The sequence below is a fragment of the Sander vitreus genome, chromosome 19 (assembly GCF_031162955.1).
Source record: "Sander vitreus isolate 19-12246 chromosome 19, sanVit1, whole genome shotgun sequence".
Classification (NCBI taxonomy): domain Eukaryota; kingdom Metazoa; phylum Chordata; class Actinopteri; order Perciformes; family Percidae; genus Sander; species Sander vitreus.
In genome coordinates this window covers 14835411-14855062 of record NC_135873.1, presented here as the reverse complement: position 1 = coordinate 14855062, position 19652 = coordinate 14835411, and the positions used below count along the sequence as shown (strand labels likewise).

The 19652-nt window shown below is 41.5% G+C and overlaps 1 protein-coding gene across 4 annotated transcripts in view; it reads right to left on the bottom strand.

Moving 5' to 3' along the window:
* dock11 (dedicator of cytokinesis 11) overlaps nucleotides 1-19652 on the bottom strand; it is a 72784-nt gene that overhangs the window by 40520 nt on the left and 12612 nt on the right. For all 4 annotated transcript variants that reach the window (XM_078275484.1, XM_078275486.1, XM_078275485.1 and 1 more), the window contains exons 9-26: nucleotides 19261-19340; nucleotides 17895-17978; nucleotides 17516-17656; nucleotides 14830-15102; nucleotides 11668-11790; nucleotides 11466-11548; nucleotides 11152-11274; nucleotides 10673-10749; nucleotides 8851-9035; nucleotides 8402-8467; nucleotides 5106-5198; nucleotides 3225-3348; nucleotides 2489-2601; nucleotides 2118-2201; nucleotides 1909-1998; nucleotides 709-830; nucleotides 537-606; nucleotides 324-449 (exon numbers count right to left, since the gene is read on the bottom strand). In XM_078275484.1, the coding sequence (XP_078131610.1) occupies nucleotides 324-449; nucleotides 537-606; nucleotides 709-830; nucleotides 1909-1998; nucleotides 2118-2201; nucleotides 2489-2601; nucleotides 3225-3348; nucleotides 5106-5198; nucleotides 8402-8467; nucleotides 8851-9035; nucleotides 10673-10749; nucleotides 11152-11274; nucleotides 11466-11548; nucleotides 11668-11790; nucleotides 14830-15102; nucleotides 17516-17656; nucleotides 17895-17978; nucleotides 19261-19340 (2057 nt within the window). The remainder of the gene's footprint in view (nucleotides 1-323; nucleotides 450-536; nucleotides 607-708; nucleotides 831-1908; nucleotides 1999-2117; nucleotides 2202-2488; nucleotides 2602-3224; nucleotides 3349-5105; nucleotides 5199-8401; nucleotides 8468-8850; nucleotides 9036-10672; nucleotides 10750-11151; nucleotides 11275-11465; nucleotides 11549-11667; nucleotides 11791-14829; nucleotides 15103-17515; nucleotides 17657-17894; nucleotides 17979-19260; nucleotides 19341-19652) is intronic.

The window sequence follows — 19652 nt, the reverse complement described above, 5'->3', positions numbered from 1 at the left end:
TAACAGTGGGAACTGAAACCAGACCTCCCACACCAAAGGCATGTGTCATACCCATTGCGCCATCCCCAATATGTATGACACATGAAAATGTGTTCCTGAATGTCAGAGAGAGAACATAACAGTACAAGCAGCTATGTCCTGAAGGATATCTTCTCTGGAAGTGGTTACAATGGAAGTGATACATTGATTTTATGTTTCAAGGACATGATGAGCCTGAGATTTTGAGATGAGATTTTTAAAGGCTAGTATGCCACCTGCTGTTTAATATTGGTACTACGACTGGACTGATGCAGGACCTGTATGGATAAAGCCAGCGCACACACCTTGAGCAGTTTGTTGCTGGTGTTGAAATCAGCAGTTTGCTTAAGGGTGGCTGTTACAGCGGTGGCCAGCACCTCATGGGTGGTCGCTGAGTGTCCTGACGCGGGGTTGTTGGTTACAAACACATACTAAGAAGAGAAAAAAAACACACAAATCAATGATGGAATTATTTCGATTCTACAACCCATGTAGCGGTGTTTGTGTTGGTAGGTTACCTTCACAAAGGAGCGCAGGTAGTGTTCCAGGCCCTCCTCGTGACATCTGGAGACTATATGTATGATCACACTGTAAAGCACAGAAGCAGGGCAGTGTTATACAGTGTTTTTTATCAGTATTAAATAGTACAAAATCGCAGACACACTTTTTTTACACAAGTGGACAACTGACCGCAGAGAGTTGACAGCAATCTCATGGGTTTCTTTGGTTGCTGCTGTGAGCACCCCAAACAGCTGCATCAGCACCGTTGGTAGGAAGTTGATGATTACTTGAGTCTCCATGGCATGCAGGCACTATCGGAAGGGAGAAATAGGAAAGCCAATGTAAAGTAAATAGGGCTGTCCAGAACACTTTTTTTAAGCAGCATTAGTTGGGATGGGATTAGCCAGCTAGTGCCAAGCTTTTTTCTTACTTGCCTCTTGTACGGATTCCGTACTGGTAATTCCAGGCAGTAAGACTAGAATTAAAATATGTAAGGGACTTGAAAAAATGTCTGAACGAAATGTCTATAAAATCTGGAAAATTCAACTGAAGAAATCAACACTGCACCAATCTCTTTACCTGTTTATCAAAGCGACTAGCAAATCAATTCTCCTGATTTGTATTTCAAAGTCAAAGTATCTTTATTAGTCTCCCCAAGGGGAAATTAGTTTTGGACACTGGGAGAAATTGCTGCAAGAGTTACAACAGAGACACACAACAAGCACAGGGTTAAAACAATTAAAGGACAAATGTACAATAAACATTTGGGCTACTCAAAGAGCTGTGCAAATTGCAAATTACCATTTTCTATACTTGTGCAAAAAAACCATCTTTCCTACATTCTTCTGTTCTCCCATACATGCCTTACAAACACTCATTCCTACTTCCATAAGCATCCATGCATTCAGTCATAAATAAACATTCATTTATCCATTCATAAATATCCATACATTCAGTTATAAATATGCATTCATTCATTCATTCATTCCTCCATTCATATCCATACATATTTGAATCTAGTTGTGAACACATCCAAGAAATCAAATCACAAACAAGATGTATGTGAATAGAAAATGGCACAGGTACTGAAATTGAACCTTGAGGGACACCATAGGTGATGGGAGTTGAATAGAGTTGAACTGCTGAGACTTTCCTGTAGGGATGGCGTTTGCTGTATATGAGAGGTACTGTAGGAGGTGAAGGTTCTCAAAAATATTGATTCATTATGAATTATATATAATAAAACTTTCTGTGAAACCCCAAAATGGCTACAAAAAACTGCAGTCTTTACAGTGGATGGGAAGTCTGGTGGTGTCACGCGAATATGATTGAGATATAGTAAGGAAGCATAAGCTCATTTTAGGGATCCCTGCTCTCACAGTAGCTCACCTTCAGGTATTTGATCAGTTCTGCTGGGTTGCCCTCTGATGTCGTCCTCATCAGCTGGCAGTGCTGGAAGAATTTGTGTAGATGCAGGTCCTGTGGAGGAAACAGTAAAATATTACTATCATCCACACACTCTCTTTGTACCAGCTACCTTAATGCATACTGTACGTATGTGCGTATTCAAAGAATGATTGAAGAATAAAGTGTTATACCTGTGCATATATTGTTGATGCCACATGGGTCTTCACTTTGAACAGTGTCTTGGCATTTTCCACCCACTTGATATCTGGTTGGGACTATTAAAGTACACAAATATGAAGCATTTAAGTTGTTTTTTTACTCAGGAAAATATCGATTGAGATGTAACATATGAGCCAACATGTCAGCAGTAAGAAAGACAGTGTTATCATGCAGTGTTGACCGTGAGTGACATTTTCTTTTGTGGACATTTAGCTCACAAGTTAGCACTTTAGATGACTGAATCAGATTTCAGCAGTATTTTATTGTTTGATGTTAAATCTATTCGCTTTCATTTTAGCTTTGACCATTAGTGGGGTCTTGGTTTAAGGGAATAGGACTGTACCTTCCTGGTGTCCTGACACAGGTATCCAGGAGGCAGGGTGGCTGCTACGGGCAGCTGGAGCTCCACTGACTGCATCCTCCCGTCTTTTAGCAAAGGCAACCAGGAGTAACCCACTGGAACACATGCAAGTAACAGTGTTGGCTTACTGGGCCTCAGCTATCAGGATACATACCATGACACAGCCGAACATACTGTAGTTTAAATCAGAAATCTTTAAGGGGGACCGCAGAGGTAGTGCAGGGGGGGCCGCCAAATTATGTAAAAAAAAAATATATTTTTTATTATTATATTTTTTTGAAAGTTTCTTATTTCAAAAATTAAAATAAGTCTGAAAATATGCATTAACATGAATGCACAATTTTAATTTTAAGATAAATTGGCCTATTTGTGAAGTGCATTTTTTTTTATATAGGTAAGATAGCCACTATGGAGTCACTGTGCCTTCCAGATGTATGTTTAACATTTAAACATGATGCATAAATAATATCCATTTCTTTTCATCCATTCTGCCAAGTTTAATATGCAACTCAATTGTATACAATTTATAAGGTTAGGGGGTCCCCTCGGTCTCTCTTTCAGCTGAGGAGTCCCTGGCCTAAAAGACGTTGAAGACCAATGGTTTAAATAAAAAAGGGAAATACCGAAAACCTCTTCCTTTTTTTTTTTTAAATAATATTGCATTCGAGGACACATATAAATACAGTCAGAGGCAGAGGGAATTCCCCAGTGTACTCACCCAGTGACTCTACTCCCTCCCTCTTCTTGCTGCTCGCCTTGCTGCTGGACTCACAACTGATATGGTAAAAGGTGAAGAGGATGTGGTGTTTCTCATGAACGTGGACCGGCAGCTCAATCTTCACCTGTACACAGTGGAACAGGTCATTGTTTTAAGCTTTATATATCAACAACATGTCATTCTTCTAACTGACATGAGAAAAGGAATGTCTACCTACCTACCTACTGATACCTACCCCTGTCATACTGAAGAGGTTTTACCTCAGCGAGAAGTGATTTTTGATCTCATCAACAACACCCTTTCATAGGTAGTTGGAAAGCATTAGCAGCTGTTGTGATTTCACTACACGTCTGACTTCACTCTAAAATAAATGTCTCTTATGTTCCACAAAAAGTTTTTTTAATTTTAAAAAGTTTTTAATTTTTTTTTTTTGGCAAACAAAACTGGTATAAAACACATTGAAAGTGGGGCATCTTGTTTGCTCAGCTGTCTATTGTGCACAGTTTGAGCTATCTTTGAATCAGATCATTCTGATTGGTGCAACCTTTGCCTATCATTCCCATGTTATATTAACGTTATATTAATTACTGAAAATGTTCATTTGCATATTACATTTTAACACTTAGACACACGTGACACGTGTTCCAGTATTTGTGAATCCCTGAAAAACATTTTAGTGAAACCTAAAAAAGAAAAGAAAAGAAACCACTTATCCACCAGGGGGGAGCAACAGCAAGGAAATGTATTTCCCCTGTGTCCTGCAAGTGCTAATTTTCTCACCGGAAGTGACACACACATACAGAACCACTAAAGTGATTTCCCACTGATTCACATCTACAAACTGCTGAAGAATATCGTGACTCTCCAATTTGTGATATGAGTATGAATCATTCAGATGGTCAAAAATGTTGGGCGCCCGGGCTGCTCAGTTGGTAGAGCCCATATAGAGATTAACTCCTCGACACAGTGGGCCTGGGTTCGACTCCGACCTTCGCTGCGTGTCATTCCCCCTCTCTCTCCCATTTCATTTAGTCAGCTGTCCTGTCAATAAAGGCCTAAAAATGCCCAAAACATAATCTTAAAAAAATAAAAAAGATGTTCTAAAATGTCAGGATGATAATCGATTATATGTAGTACTTTTCTGTGTGTTTACAGAGGCTATAGACGATAAAAAGATAAAGCAAAATATGTAAAAAGATAACGATCATTGTTGTCCCGTTTGAGCGGAAATTCTCAAGCATGCGGAGGTAAATCCCAGTGAGCGTGCCTCTGTGTGTGCATGCGGTGGCTCTTAAAATCCTAATCCGTTTGATATCAGGGCTGTATGCAACCCCCCCCTCTGCTCTACCTCTCTAACAGTATCCTGCCCGTAGTGCTTTCGCTGCGCTCCTGGCTTCATATGTGTGTGTAGACGGGTCTGTGACTGTTTGACCAGTCTGGTGTGAGAATCACAGCTCTACCCTCAGACTGATTTATGGGATTATTTCAGAGCTAGGTAAGGAATTTGCCTCTGAAAAAAAATGCGTTTGAGAATAATAGTTTGAGAGTTTCTTTCTTTCTTCTTTTCTTTTTCTGTTAAAAGTTAGATTTTTAGCCGACGGAATTAAAGTCCCATGCCCGTAAAACTGCTGTTGATATGTTTTTATTGATCATTGTTGTCATTGTAATTGCAGTGGTACTATAATTGCCACTGTTTATCACACTAACTGCTATAATTATAATAAATAATTGTTCTATATATATGTATATCTGTCTCAGTGTCTTTCTAACCCAACCGGCAGTGGCAGATGACGGCCAAGAGTCAGGGTCTGTGATTTGACACTATAAATAACATTGAATTGAATGAATTGAATGGAATATTTGAGGAGGAAATCATCTCACCTCGTCGTAGAACTCGGGGCTCTGATTGTGGTGCAGGACGGCTGCGTAGGCGCTGCTGGTGAAGAGGGAGTCTCCCGGCTTGCTGTAGATGCACTGAAAGGCAAGCAAGAACATCAGACTCTGGCCCTTTGATGTTGGGACCACAGCGGTGAGTAAGGGCTCAGAAATCTGAGATTACTGAGCATATTTTGGTGAAAAGACTGCGTGAGCCCTTCGTTGTATGCATCTTTGAAGCACCAACAGATTGAACAAAGAGCTGAGTAACCAGAGATGGGAACCCGCAATGATCAAAAGCATTGCCTCTGACTAGACAAGACGGGCCTCATCATGAAAAATTATACACATTTTCAGGCTTTAAAAAGCGCTGTTTACCTTATTTTAATTAAGCGACAGTGCCCTCCCTCCTCTGCTGGATGATGATGACAGAAAACCAATAAACACAGAACAATTAAAGCTCCTCGACTTCCTATGTGATGACATAAATACTTATTTTTCTTTTAAAATGGCAACTAGAGCCATTGCTGGATTTTTCTTTTTTTTATGAATGCACCCTCAAACTCTAGGAGGATCATTGCATAATCAAAGCTCTGTTTTGTATCAGAGCAGCAGCCACCACAGTAAGAAGTCCTGAGCGAAAAATTAACGCTTGACCTGGTCAGGGTATTAGGGACGACAAAAGGGAAAAAAAAAAAAAAAAAAACAACCTCAGACCGGTTCTGGTGACTGGTTTGATACTGTAATTAGGAAGCTAACAGATTTAGTCATCTCTAATGAACAATAATGAGCAGTGCTGGCCAGAGGGAAGGACAAGGAGTTATTGAGCCAGCTATTGAAAATGGAGTTTGATTGGATCAGGGGGAAAAAAAGAAAAAATACAAAGCTGGAGCCTCTGCAGGAGGACTAGATGAGCCTGGAGGATGGGAGAGGCTCAGAGAGAGTTCAAACTCTCCGCTCAGTCTGGGAAGAAGCTGGAGGTGGAGGAGGAGGGAGAGGGGAAGGGAGGGACGGAGGATTACACAGATTTCACCAAAGATCTGTTGTTGCAGTCACAAGGTACGGTAGGACCCCAGGCGGTGTGCTCAGTGGTGCATGGTTTGCGGCGGCTGTGGCTCAGGTGGTAGAGCGCTCGCCTACCAATCGGAAGGTCGGTGGTTCGATGTCCATGTCAAAAGTCCATGGTCCATGTCAAAGTGTCCTTGGGCAAGACCCTGAATCCCGAATTGCTCCCGATGCTGTGCCATCGCTGTGTGAATGTGTTTAAATGTTTGTCTGATAAGCTAGTGGCAGCCTCGGCCACAGTGTGCGAACGGTTCCTGTACTATGTTAAAGCGTTTTGAGTAGTCGTTAAGACTAGAAGAGCGCTATATAAACACAGACCATTTACATGACTGGTTCATTTATTTATTCATTTATGACAAGGATAACAGTTTAGAGGCAGCAGATTATCAAGGCATTTTCAATTCACAGCCTTTGTGAAATCCCATCTACTTCAACCTTTGTTCCCCAAAAGCTTCAAAAGAATGTACCTCTCAGTCAGATTTGTGGAAAAAAAACACCAAGAGCCTCCTCGAGCTTCCGCTGCCTCTGATTAAAATCTTCAGAGAGGTGTGCTGCGGGCTCTTGCTCATTGTTTTGTTTATAACTTTCTGCCTCGCTATACTTGAAGCAATGTTTGAGAGCAGACTGTACAGTAGCTGAGGTATAACACGCATGACTGCAATGCTGATCTGCCTGTCTGGACTTAATCAAGGGCATCAAGTGCAAATGTTTTGGCGGTTTGAAGTCAAAGAATTTCTGTTTTCCTCCCTGCCTCTGGAAAAGTGAAAAGAAAAACAATCCACGCTGCTTTGATGACTGTTTCCACCCACAAATATTTGACATGTGTGGCCAGAGAGAAATAGCGAGGATGAGAAGAGAGAAAAAGAGTGACCATTCATTATCTTCTCCTGCCAGCTATAATAACCAGCTTCTGTAAGCGTTTCCTTTCTCCTTTTCTGGCCCCTCAGCTGGACTCTGACTTCCACTTTGTGAAGAGCAATACAAAAAGAAAGGTTCATCATGTCAGAGGGCTCAGCTATTGATCAAATCTCACATTTCACAACTTGTTCCTGAGATCTTTGCACGAGGCCCCTGCTACATTTCATTCCACCAACCAACCATCCATCCTCTTTTTTCTTCTTCTTCTTCTGCTTTATTTCCCTTTGTTCAGTCTAAACTTTATCTAGACTGTCTTTTTTACCTTTCGCCTGTTTATGTGCCTGTATATTGTCCTGAGCATGACATTTGACAGATCCCTGTTTCTACGATGGGGCATTGGGCCTACTGGTAAGAAAAGTAATATTTCAAAATATTAGAAAAAGTTGTATAATTTTTGACTAAAGTCTTAATTTTACAGATAAAAGTTGTAATATTTTGATAATTAAATCTATGAGGGAAAAAAAGCCATGATGTTACAACAAATCCTTACATGCAGTGGTACAGGTATTATTGATGCTCTATTTTTCCTTGCAAAAGTTAAAGTAGTTTATTTATACAGTGTATATATATATATATATATATATTACATTTCCTACGCCTGGCCGGGACTTAATAATATAAATATATAAAAATAAAAGCATAAAAAAATTGTCAAAGATTATACATGCCAAAAACATGTAAGATAAGAATGTATTACATATTTAAAGATATAAGATAAGAAGGTATTATTATGAACCCCTGTTAACCAAACACTTATCTAACTTTATCAAGCTCAGGGCTGTAAAAACCCAACTAATAAAGATATGTTTTTTTGGGGGGATATCTGCCTTTATTAGATATGAAAGCTGAGATATGAAAGGGGAGAGAGAGGGGGGAAGACATGCAGGAAAACTGTCACAGGTCAGACTCGAACCCTGGACCTTCTGCGTCGAGGAATAAACCTCTGCTTATGTTCTTAGTGTCTTCTTTTTAAAAGAAGACACTGCTGTAGCAGACCTTAGTTCATGTGGTAGAGAATTCCAGAGAGTAGAAACCTAATGATTAAAATCCAGATAAAAGCCGGTTATTGACGAATACATCATGTAAATAGTTCCATTACATTTTAACATCCTAAAATCGTTTGATAATAAGGTGTAATATCTCTATCACCTGCATTCTCAAAAGTCTCAGATTAGCCCCCAGTGGCCCTAAAACTCTGTCTGCTGCATCTGATGAGATTAGACCTGTGAATACACTCTGACATCACAAAGGGAAATGTGTGTAACACTAACATATACAGTAGCTAACATATTACAATATATGCAGTTCATACAACTCACCTTCAAAGGGGTTGCACCTTCTTCATCGGAGTCTCGGAACTGGACACAGACTGCAATGTTTCTAGCCTGGTGTGGAAGGAACATTACATCAGAGCAAATAATCAGTGAGAGTCCAATCAGTGATATGTGTTTTAATCTATGTAGGCAGCAACAATAAAGCAAAATGCATACTGAATCACAGGGTCAGTCCCTGCCCTGTCACTGCAAACGTCTCATGCTTATACATCCCTTAGTTACATTCATGTGGATCTGTCTGTCTGTCTGTCTGTCTGTCTGTCTGTCTGTCTGTATGTAACACGATTTTCATCATTCGTTCCCCACCATCACCACTCTTAACTTTTTATCCAGCTTCTGATCGTTCTGAGCCGCACGCACGCACGCGCACACACACACACACACACACACACACACACACACACACACACACACACACACACACACACACACACCTTGGTGAAGGTCTTCTGGTTGTCGTATTTGAGCTGCAGGGGGAAGATGTAGAGTTGGTTCTTGTAGGTGGTGAAGGGGTAGTTGTACTTGGCCTCCTCGGGGAGAAACTCCTCCACCTCCACTGACACCCGCTCGCAGCCGTCCTCAAAAGGCTTGACAGGAACGTAAGAGGAAGTCACCGTATCTGGGGAGGACAGAGCACACCAGTTAGGGCAGAGGTTCTCAAGCTTTTTTCAATAATGTTCCCCCTTTGAACAGTTTTTTTAAGCCATGTACCCCCTGACCAGCGCAAATAATTTTTGGTAGAAAAAATAAAGAGGACAAATACAGCAATGTCAGCGATATATTTACTAAACAACAGCCTTGTACCTGGAAAACATTTATGCTGATGAAAAAAGGCAAAGAAACTTGGAAAAGACGGTAGAAAGAAGGAAGTAAGGCAAGAATACGTCAGAAATAGTAACAAAAACTTTGAAAAAAGAGACACAAACTTCAAAAAAGCAATAAAGACTTCGAAAGAAATAATACAGTAGAAAGAAGGAAGGCAACACTAGGGCGACAAAAGTGACAAAAAAAAATCCAAAAAGTGACAAAAACGTTGAAAAAAAGAGACAAAAACTTAGAGGAAAAAAAGACAGTAGAAAAAAGTAAGGAAGAAAGGCAAGAATAGGTCAAAACAAATGACAAAACCTTCAAAAAAAAGGTGACAAACTTCAAAAACAGCGACAAAAACATTGAAAAAAGCCACTAACTTGTGGGGGGGGGGACAGTAGAAGTAAAAAACAACAACTGAAAAACATTTTGCAAAAAATCTTACGTACCCCCTGCAGTCCTCCAGAGTACCCCTAGGGGGACACGTACCCCGATTTGAGAAACACTGAGTTAGGGAACCAAACCTCTACTGCTGTGTTTCTGTTTCTTGTGCCATCCCAAAGAGTCAACGCAGCGTCATTCTGTATATTTTGGATCTCTTCGGACTCCAAGCATGTTTTAAACTATGAATACCAACTTTTGCCTTCTAGTAGGCGATTTAGTAGGCGACTCTTTTATCAGTCTATCCTGTTGCTAAAAATCAGTGTGCCGCCAATTAAGATCTTGGATCCGAGCATATCATGAAACATGTTTCTTTGTCATGGCTGTTGATGTGTTTTCATCTGTTGTACTATATGTGTAATCTTTTTTTGAGTGGAGCTGATCGAAAGGGCAGAATGAATTTCAGTCTAAACTGATAATAAAGTTGTATTGTATCACATTTGTAAGCTAAGTACACTGCGAAAACCCCAAACTGCTTGTCAGTGCAAAAACACACACGCTGATACTGAATACAAAACAGCTGTGACCGTGCAAATCAAATGTATGTGGTTTCAGGCTCCACAGAAAGCATCAGTTACATCTTATTTACAATGATGTTAAGTACTTTCTTCAACTGCTGCGATTAATGCAGGATACCATGGTTTATCCTTTATTATACTTGCTTAAATCCTATCACATCATGCTCTTTTCTGCATGTGGGTAAACTCCGTCACCTCCTTTCCCCCTGAACCCCCAAAACTGACTTTCATTCACTGACAGTCTTTAGCTGTCAACTCTCTTCAAAATGATTTGGAGGGCTTTCTTTCTACTTCTCCATAGTACCGTTTGGTCTCGGCACTTTGGTCCTATTGTTTGATCGTAATCTTGGTGATCAAGAAACTGAAGCGCATTCTACTTTTGGTTATGACTAGATAAGATCAGCAGCAGCTAACTACAATAGGCTCACAAAGCCGTTTGCTGTAACGATAATGGTAAAGATAAGGGAAGTGTTTAGAAATGACGACATACTTGAGAAGTCAGGTGGGACACACTCGATGGTGACATTCAGCTGTCCAGGGATGGTCTGAAGCTTGCTCTTCTCAGGTCTGACGAGGAAAAAAAGAGATCCGAAATAAGAACAAGATGCAATCAAGTCTGAATGGAAGGACCTTTCAAATTTGTATTCTAATGCACAGCACACAGTCTCCTATGCAATACTATGTAAAATATAGCCTTAAAAAAGGCGTGCAAGGTGAGTGTTTTGAAGCTCCAGTACCTAAGCACTGGCTAAAATAGCAGAACAGGTTAGATGCTAGCTCAGATCCGCTAGACGTGTCGACGTCACAGGACGCGCCTCGTGGCCCGCCTTGTTTTGCCTCATTCTGCCTCTGATTGGCTTACCCTGGTATTCTTACCCTAACCCTAACCAATCCCCACTGCCCATGCCTAAACCTAACCATTCTAGCAGATCCGATTTCGGATCTACCTACACCGTGGGTATGACTCACTTCCTGATGTCGGCCAGCAGCTTGATGATGTCATCAGTGGAGACTTTGCTGCTGTCCTGGCGATAGAGAGGAGAAAACTTCCCATCCATGTCCAGGCTGCCCTGAGCATCTTTGAACACCTGCCTGAAAACACATTTTCCACATGGCTACAGCGCATCCGCCATACATAGTAAATGAACAGACTTCAAGGTTGTAAAATCCAATAACATTATCTTATTATGGTGAGATATTTAATGCATTCTTATTCCAAAGATGAATCCAAACAGATTCATCACTGAGTAATATTTTGACTTATGGATTTATTCCTGTCTCACTTGGCAGCCCAGGCGAACGGCATCCTATACTGGCCCAAGCGTTGGCATGTCTGCTTGGCAGCTTTCAGCACCTTCTGAGCAGTCTGCGGAGACATGTGGAGAGAAAAAGGCGATGACGGAGTGGGAAACTGGGAAAGCTCACTGCCGCTGTGGTCATGTGTATGTCTTTAAATGAGGTGAAAAGCATGGCGGCGCGGCGGACCTTGTTGGCGTCAGAGGTCTTGATGTACGGCTCGGCGCTGTGTGTGATGCCGTTCTGTAACACCTTCTCTACACGGGCCACCAGGAAGATATCTGCGTGAGGGTTGGTCACTGAAAAGATACCCTGGAGGAGAGAGGGAGAAATTAACAAGAAAGCTGATTATTAAAGTGCCCATATTATGAAAAAAACACTTTTTCTGGGATTTGGGGTGTTCTTCTGTGTCTCTGGTGCTTCCACACGCATACAAACTTTGAAAAAAAATCCATCCATGCTGTTTTGAGTGAGATACGGTTTCTGAATGTGTCCTGCCTTCAGTCTCCGGGTGAGCTGTTCAAAATCGGCATGGCTTGTGACGTCACAAGCCGAAACGAGCTGGCTAACCGCAACCGTTAGAGGATCTGCAGCAGTGAGAGAGAACTGTGCAGTACAACAAAAATATGGTGTTTTTTGAAAATTAAACCATGTAAACCTATTCTGGTACAACCTTAAAATACAATTATGAACCTGAAAATGAGCATAATATGGGCACTTTAATGTCTTCCCCACTTCATTCAAACTGCTGGGTACTCAAATAAACAAGCAGATCATCATCAGTAATACAAAGTTGAAATGTCTGTTCAGTCTCTACAGGGCAAGTGCAGAGGAAGTGGCAGTTATACAGGAAAACCACATGGGGCTCACATCTATTTTTGGTCTGGTGAGATGGAGCTGTATTTAAGCGTGTAGTGTCAGTTCACATAAACAATCTTGAGTGGACAGAAATTACGCTCGGACAAAACCATGCTGCTATATGAGCTCATATTATTAGTACGATAAGTATATATAACCACGGAGGTTTCTGGGAACAAAATCTAGACAGAAGCAGCAGGAAGTCATTTCAGAAATCACTAAAATTTCAGCAAGTAATGAAACTGAGTGACACTACCGAGGGAGCAGTAGCAACTAATGCAGCTTCAAATCGAGACAGATGTAGACATCCCAAACTGTCCATTAATAATACACATCTTAAAGGAGAAGAGCACGATGCCAGTCAGACAGACACCCTCCCTGGTTAAACTCCAAGCCAGAACCCCGTCCATCCTCGCCTATCTGCCCTTATTCACAGACCTTCATAGCTTAAACACGACCACACACTGCTGCTGCTTTTGGTTTCAACCTTTGACATTATGATTTGTTACCATACTTTTTGCATAACCTGGGAGAAGAAAAAAAAAGCTCCTAAATTCATCATTTTTGACATCATACATCGTGTCACAGCTCCTTTTGTTTTTTTGGTTTTTTTTGCAAACATACACCAACTTGCTGGTTTCTGTAGCTGGGACGAACTCCGTAACACTCGCACTTAGATTTGTGAATTATGTAATGAAGCGGAACAGAAGCCGTGGCCTCTGGAGAGCTGCTGATGCTGAGGAGAGATATAAGAAGTGGAAGCCCTGTCCTTGGGCCAAACCCAACGCACCTAAATTAAACTGTGGTCTGCCGAGCTATAACAGCACACTAATCACAGAGGTACGGCCGTCTCTGTTTGTATGTGTGTGTGTGTGTGTGTGTGTGTGTGTGTGTGTGTGTGTGTGTGTGTTTCACAGATGTCGGTTGGCAGAATATAACATGAATTAGACTTGGAACGGCTGTTTTATTGTATGCCTGCAGCTTTCAAACTGTGTCTGGCCTGCTATTGGTTGGTTGCTCTCTTATATTCTCTATTACATTCTCTGTTATAAATTCTGTTTCTGCTGTTTCTGAGTAGATGTTTGACTCTCCCCTATTCATCTTCTCACCTTGCAAAGTTGTTTCAAATTGTCACTGTGATAGCCCAGTCATGTCTCTTACCGCGGAAATTGAAACGGAGTAAACGAGTATGTTTTATGACCTAATTCACAACAGGCACAAGTCTTGCTGATCCACTTAATCACATTAATGGGCCAAGAGGTGAGGTGTGTGTACTGATCTCACAGCACCTGCAAAAGTTTGCCCGAGCCAAGAGTTAACGCTCACACATGGGCATTAAATAAACTCTTGACTAGAAATACAGCAAAGACAAAGTGACAAGACATTAAGCTCACACCGCCGAGCACTGCGCTGACCTAAGGGATTCTGAAATCGCTTGCAAATGTTCGCTGAATGAGCTGAACTGAGGTCTCGCTGATCCTTTCAACATTTTTACAGGCTGGATATGGACCAAGCATTGTCTGAGGACAAACTCACCATCTGGAAACATGACTGAAAATTGAAAGCACAGCGCACGCCAGAGGGAAAATCCAATATGAAGAACACTATCATCATGTATTTGGATAAAGAGCTCCATCACTACTCATCACACATCAGTCCTCTGACTTAAGAGGAGAACAGGGAATCAATTAACTGGTCACGAATCCCTGGTCCCACCCAGGCCAGCTGCCGTCAGAGTGGGAATGCTGAGCGGTGTTTTCACCTCACTGAGGTACGGAAGGACATGGCCAAAACAAGGCGGGACTGAAGACAGCCAGCCTCCAACCACAACCTGTCGGGGCTTGGAAAATGTAGGGTGTGAATAGTATTCTACAGATGATGGTGATGGTTCCGTTTTAAATCCTCAAACAAGCCACAGGCTACATCCACACTATTACGGTGCCATGTCATTTCTCCGACCTCTCAATAATCCGAAAAATTCCCTTTTGTCCTACAGCCCACTAGTCCGACGTCCCTTTGTTTCGAAAAACTCTGCTCCAACATCCCACTGTTCCGACCATATAGGCTTTTGTGGATCACCTCCCATAAGGTAACGTAACCCCATTTGTTCAGGTCCTATCCCCTGACCAATCGGCTATCCTAACCTTAACCACTCGAGGTCAAATGCCTAAACCCAACCCATTAGCGGAGTGGCAATCGGGAGAGTCTGGACTTTTCCCGGTGGGCCGGTAGTGTTTTGAGGCCGCGAGGGTCAGTCTGATAATAGTTATACATTGCAAGTTCTTAGCAATGAAGGATGGGTGGGTTCTGAGATGTTGACATATATTTTACAAAAAGCATGGAACATTGTGTTAATTCAAACCTTGATCTGTGGGAACGATCCGACACTATTTCTGGTTCCTCCCACTTATGACTGGCTGCGCACTATCATAGTTAGTCATTGTAAGTCATTTCCTCAATCAAATAGCTACCGAATTACAGCCAAGTCTCTACCTGTGTAGGGAAACGCAGCAGAGCATCCGACACCCTCTGAAGAACCGGCAGGCCGTTCCCTTTCACCTTCGAGTCTCCGTTCACCATCACCCCACCTCCCTCCCTAACTCCTCCACCTCCACCCTCTGAGTCCGAGGAAGGAGAGAGCTGGCCCGAGGCGTCGGTCAGCATCTCCCTGACGCAGGGCGGGTTGAGGTCGACGTGGAAGTCAGCCGAGATCTTACAGCTCTTGGAGACGTCAAAGAGAGCGAGGCTGATGAAGAATGGTTCCACCTGGGGTTCAGCAGAGAGATGGTTAAGGGCTTTAAACACTTGAATACATCAGCCAGGGTTTATAATATACCTGGATGCATTTCCTGCACATTTCACACTAGCTTCATTCAGCTTGATCCCTCCATTAAGAATTCACCCAAACTACTTATTTTAGGACTAAACATGTGATGACCCTAAGGTTACATGCTCATTGCATATTTGCTGGGGTATTGAGAATGATCATGTTAACTCTTTAAGGTCTAAGCACAACAAAGGCAGTTTGAAAGGCACCTATTGTTTGGACGCACTAACTTGTTTTAGCATTGGGTGTATTACATGCACAAATGTGTATGTAATATGTGACGGAAAACCAAAACAATAGACACAACTTTGTGTTTTCCACCTCCAATATGACACCACAAATTATTAGTTTGAATCTATCATGCTATTCAATCTGCTACGGTTAAAATGCTAGATTTTTCAGTTTTTAGTCTGACAGAAAATTGATAAGGTTAAATATTATATAAACATATTATCTGTATATCAGACTCCTTTGAGTTAATCCCTAGTTTGGAAGCCAATGTTGGCTCTACGGTAGCACCGCCCACACATTTCTGAATGACGGTGCACTTATGCCAGGATGGATGGTTCCTGCATGATGGACAAGGCTAACTCCACCATATCCATTAAACCTGTCAGAAGGAATGGAGGGAAAGGTTGGAAAGAAGAAGGGGAAGGGAAAGAGAGCGCGCTGCTTGCAAACCACAAATATGAGTCAACTCAATTCAATTCCCCAACCAGCCTCTACTAATGCATCAGCAAGCAGGAGGAGGAGGGGGACCAACTCAATGTTTTATGACTACACCAATCCAGTCTGACACAGGCGCTGCTCACACACACACACACACACACACACACACACACACACACACACACACACACACACTAAACTGCTGTCTCATGCTGCCAGGAGCTCTTCACGTAGAACACATTGAAGAGGTTTCCACCATTCATCAGACTGACTTCTTGCTTAAGTCTTTGTTTATTTGGAGGCATTTGAAGCTCAGGTTCTAGATTCTTGCTTAGACAAAATAAAATAAGTATTTAGCAAAGCATCAGTTTGTGGAATTGCTTGAAAAGAAGGTATTACAACTAGGGCTGTCAATCAATTAAAAAATGTAATCTAATTAATTACAAACTCTGTGATTAATTAATCGAAATTAATCGCATACATAATTCATGGTGCCTGAACCGATACTTTTTAAGAAAGTAAAAAAAGAAAAGAAAAAAAAAGGGTACTAAACAACAGTTGGTGACATTGTTTATTGCTAAGGCCATATGGTCAAAATTAAATGATTTAATAATAATGTATAACAATAACAATAACTTACGTCACTAGTAAATTGCTGTTGAACGACAAAAACAACAACCAGATAGGAAAAGGACATTTACAATAACTCCAAATGCACCACGAGGCTGTAGTTTACCAGTTTCATTGAACGCACCATCTGTGTTGTTTCTCCGACGGCAGCTGCAGATTGTTACATCCCGGTGTTGAATCCTAATAGTAAAACACAGTCACACTTTACACCGTTTAGCGTTAGCTGTCAGCATTTTAACCGTGTTTAATCCAGCTACTAGCTAGCGGTAGGCCAACGTTAGCTGCTGTTGAGTATAGTGTTAACTAGCGCCACGTGCAGCGGGGTTTGTGTTTCCTGTATCGTCTGTTTCAGAGCAGCAGAGAGAAGAGCAGACATATCAGTGGCACCAGATTTCCGTCTGTATGCAAACGTCACTATGGAATGGATTAATCTGCGTTAATATTTTTTAACGCGTTATTTTTTCTCAGATGAATTAATCGAAATTAACGCGTTATTTTGACAGCCCTAATTACAACCATATGGTTGTGTTAGTCTTTTGGCCTGGTTACTTCCACTTCCAGACTGGCCAACATGAATTATGAAGGTGTACTATCTGGGGCAGCACTGCAGAGGGATGGTGGAAGTTGTGTGGTGTTAAATGGTGGACTGTGTGTTGTGATTAGATGATAAAATACATTCAGACTAAATCACTAGAGAGGTATTTTCACAAATCCTTATGATATATTTTTATTTTTGTGATCACTTCTGAAGCACAGTTAAGGTCTTCTAGGTCGATCCATCCCCTAGCTATACCCACATATCCTTTTGGAGAGTCAAACCCAGAACCCAGTGCTTACCACTGCACCGTGCCGCCCTATTATTATTATTTTTTTTTAAATCTTGTTTTTATTTGTTCTATGAACATAAGGTGATATGGTCATCCAGTTTAGGTTGAAGTTTATCATTAGTAATAGTACATGGCGAAGCAGAGGAAGTAGTAGAGATATTAGTAGAGTCATATAAGCGGAATAAAAAAACAAATCTTTTCCTGTGGAAGTAAGGTGATGACGTACATTGGTGAGGACGCCGTCGCCCTTCTCGCTGACGCAGCCCTGGAGACTGAAGGTCAGATCGTGGCAGCTGACCACGATACGACGGCCATAACGCTCCTCAAACGGCTTCACATCTGGCTCGATGCCGGAGAAGTCCAGCCTCTGGATAATGGACAGGAGGGAGGAGAGAAGGCAAGAAGGAAGAAGGGAGAGAAAGATTGATCCAGTGGAGAGAGGAGAGAGGATGAGAGAAAATGCAAGCAGTGAGAGAAGGGAGAGGACGAAGGAGAAGGAAACAGTGGACATTGTGGAAAGGGGAGGAGAGATCAAATAGTCTGAATCAATAGTGGAATAAATAAACGATAGGATAACCGAGTGGTGAAAGAAGCATGTTGTATACCTGTGTCTCAGGATCCAGTGAGAAAAGCTTTAGTCTGCCTTCATTCCTGTTGATCTTATTGAGCTGGTCGGTCTCCCTGGCATACTGCACACACACACACACACACACACACACACACACACACACACAAAGGAAGAATGGAAGTGAAATACAATTGAATGACAGTAAAATGTATTATTATGGTTTATTTGGAATTTATTGAATCACTCTGTTACCCTGTATTCTTCCAGTTGTATTGTATGATGCATTTTAGTTGTGTTATTAGGTTGATGTTTGCTGATGCTTATATAACACACTGTAAACTCTATTGTAAAAATAAAGTGTCATGTAGTTTCTTCTTATTATTATTTGGGATTTTTTGTTATTCTCATCCTTTGAAAAAAACAAGAAATATATATATATATATATATATATGTATGTGTGTGTGTGTATTAAGACAGTGAAATGATGACTCATTTTAGAGATAGAGTACGATAGAAACTGGTTTCAAAATAAAAGTAGTGCCTCACACAACAATGGGCCCTACACAGCAGACTGAGTTAGAGTAAGACAGAGAAGAAGACAAGCAGTCAACAGACCCAGACAAAAGAAGAAGGAGGGCATCTAATAGAGACAAACATATCAAACCCTTAGGTCACAGTTAGAGCCATAATCCATCTCCCCTTTTTTTTTTTTTCCCCTGTTCTCACTGTGACTAGCCTGCAGAAAAACTCAAGTGTGCGTGGAGAGGGAAAAGCTGGAGTGGCCCAGAGCAAACAGCAGTGAAACAGCCGCGCAGAGGGCTTTGTTGTCTGTGTGTAGCTCTGGGTTTATAGACCTATTAAAAGAGCACGGCCTCTGTAGAATAAACACTGCTGCTCTCGGGCTCAGAAAACTGACTCAAACACAGAGAGTAAAACAAAAGAGCTGCTCTTCTATCATGCAGACATGAACAAGAGATTAATAATGTGGTCTGGTACAAAAGTCTTCTCTAGCTGTCATTAAAGGAGACCGATTTTTCTCTCTTTTTTTTCTATTATAATAATTACATTAATAAACCTGCCGATAAGGGATTTAGACAACTACTGTGTCAAAGACAAAAAAGTGATACATTTAAAATGTGAAATCTTAAATGTTTCTGTGTATTCAATTCAATTTTATTTATAGTGTCAAATCAGAACAGAAGTTATCTCAGGACACTTTACAGATAGCGTAGGTCTAGACCACACTCTATAATTTACAAATCCCACCCAAGAGCAAGCATTTGGTGCAACTGTAGCGAGGAAAACCTTCTTTTAAACAGGCAAAAACCTCAGGGTGTCTTTATCTCACTAGCTCAGCCAATCCGTCAGAATTAATTAATCAACCATCCATTAATGCTTCATACCTTCATAAGTTCCGGCTGTAAGCTCCTCCCCTGGCTCTCCAGCAGGCTCTCTCCTTTACCTTGGCTGGAAGTGTCGTCATCTGATTGAACAGGACAGTGATCATGCATTAATAAAGGTCATCAGAATGCACAGAGACCGAGTCACACAACATATCGGGCTATTGCAAATCAGGTCCAGCAGAGCTCTGCTCCCTCAAAGTTATCCTAATGGCTTCCTATGTGGCTGTGTGTACGTTGTGTTTCCCAGTTAGACAAACTAATATCTTAACAGTCTACTGGCCAAGTCAAAAAGAGGCTATTCGCTACTCTGCTGACTCCCAGGTGACAGACTCACGATGGACTCTGTGAACCCTTAGTGCCCCTCCATCTTCCTGGACGGCCTCTCAGTCCCT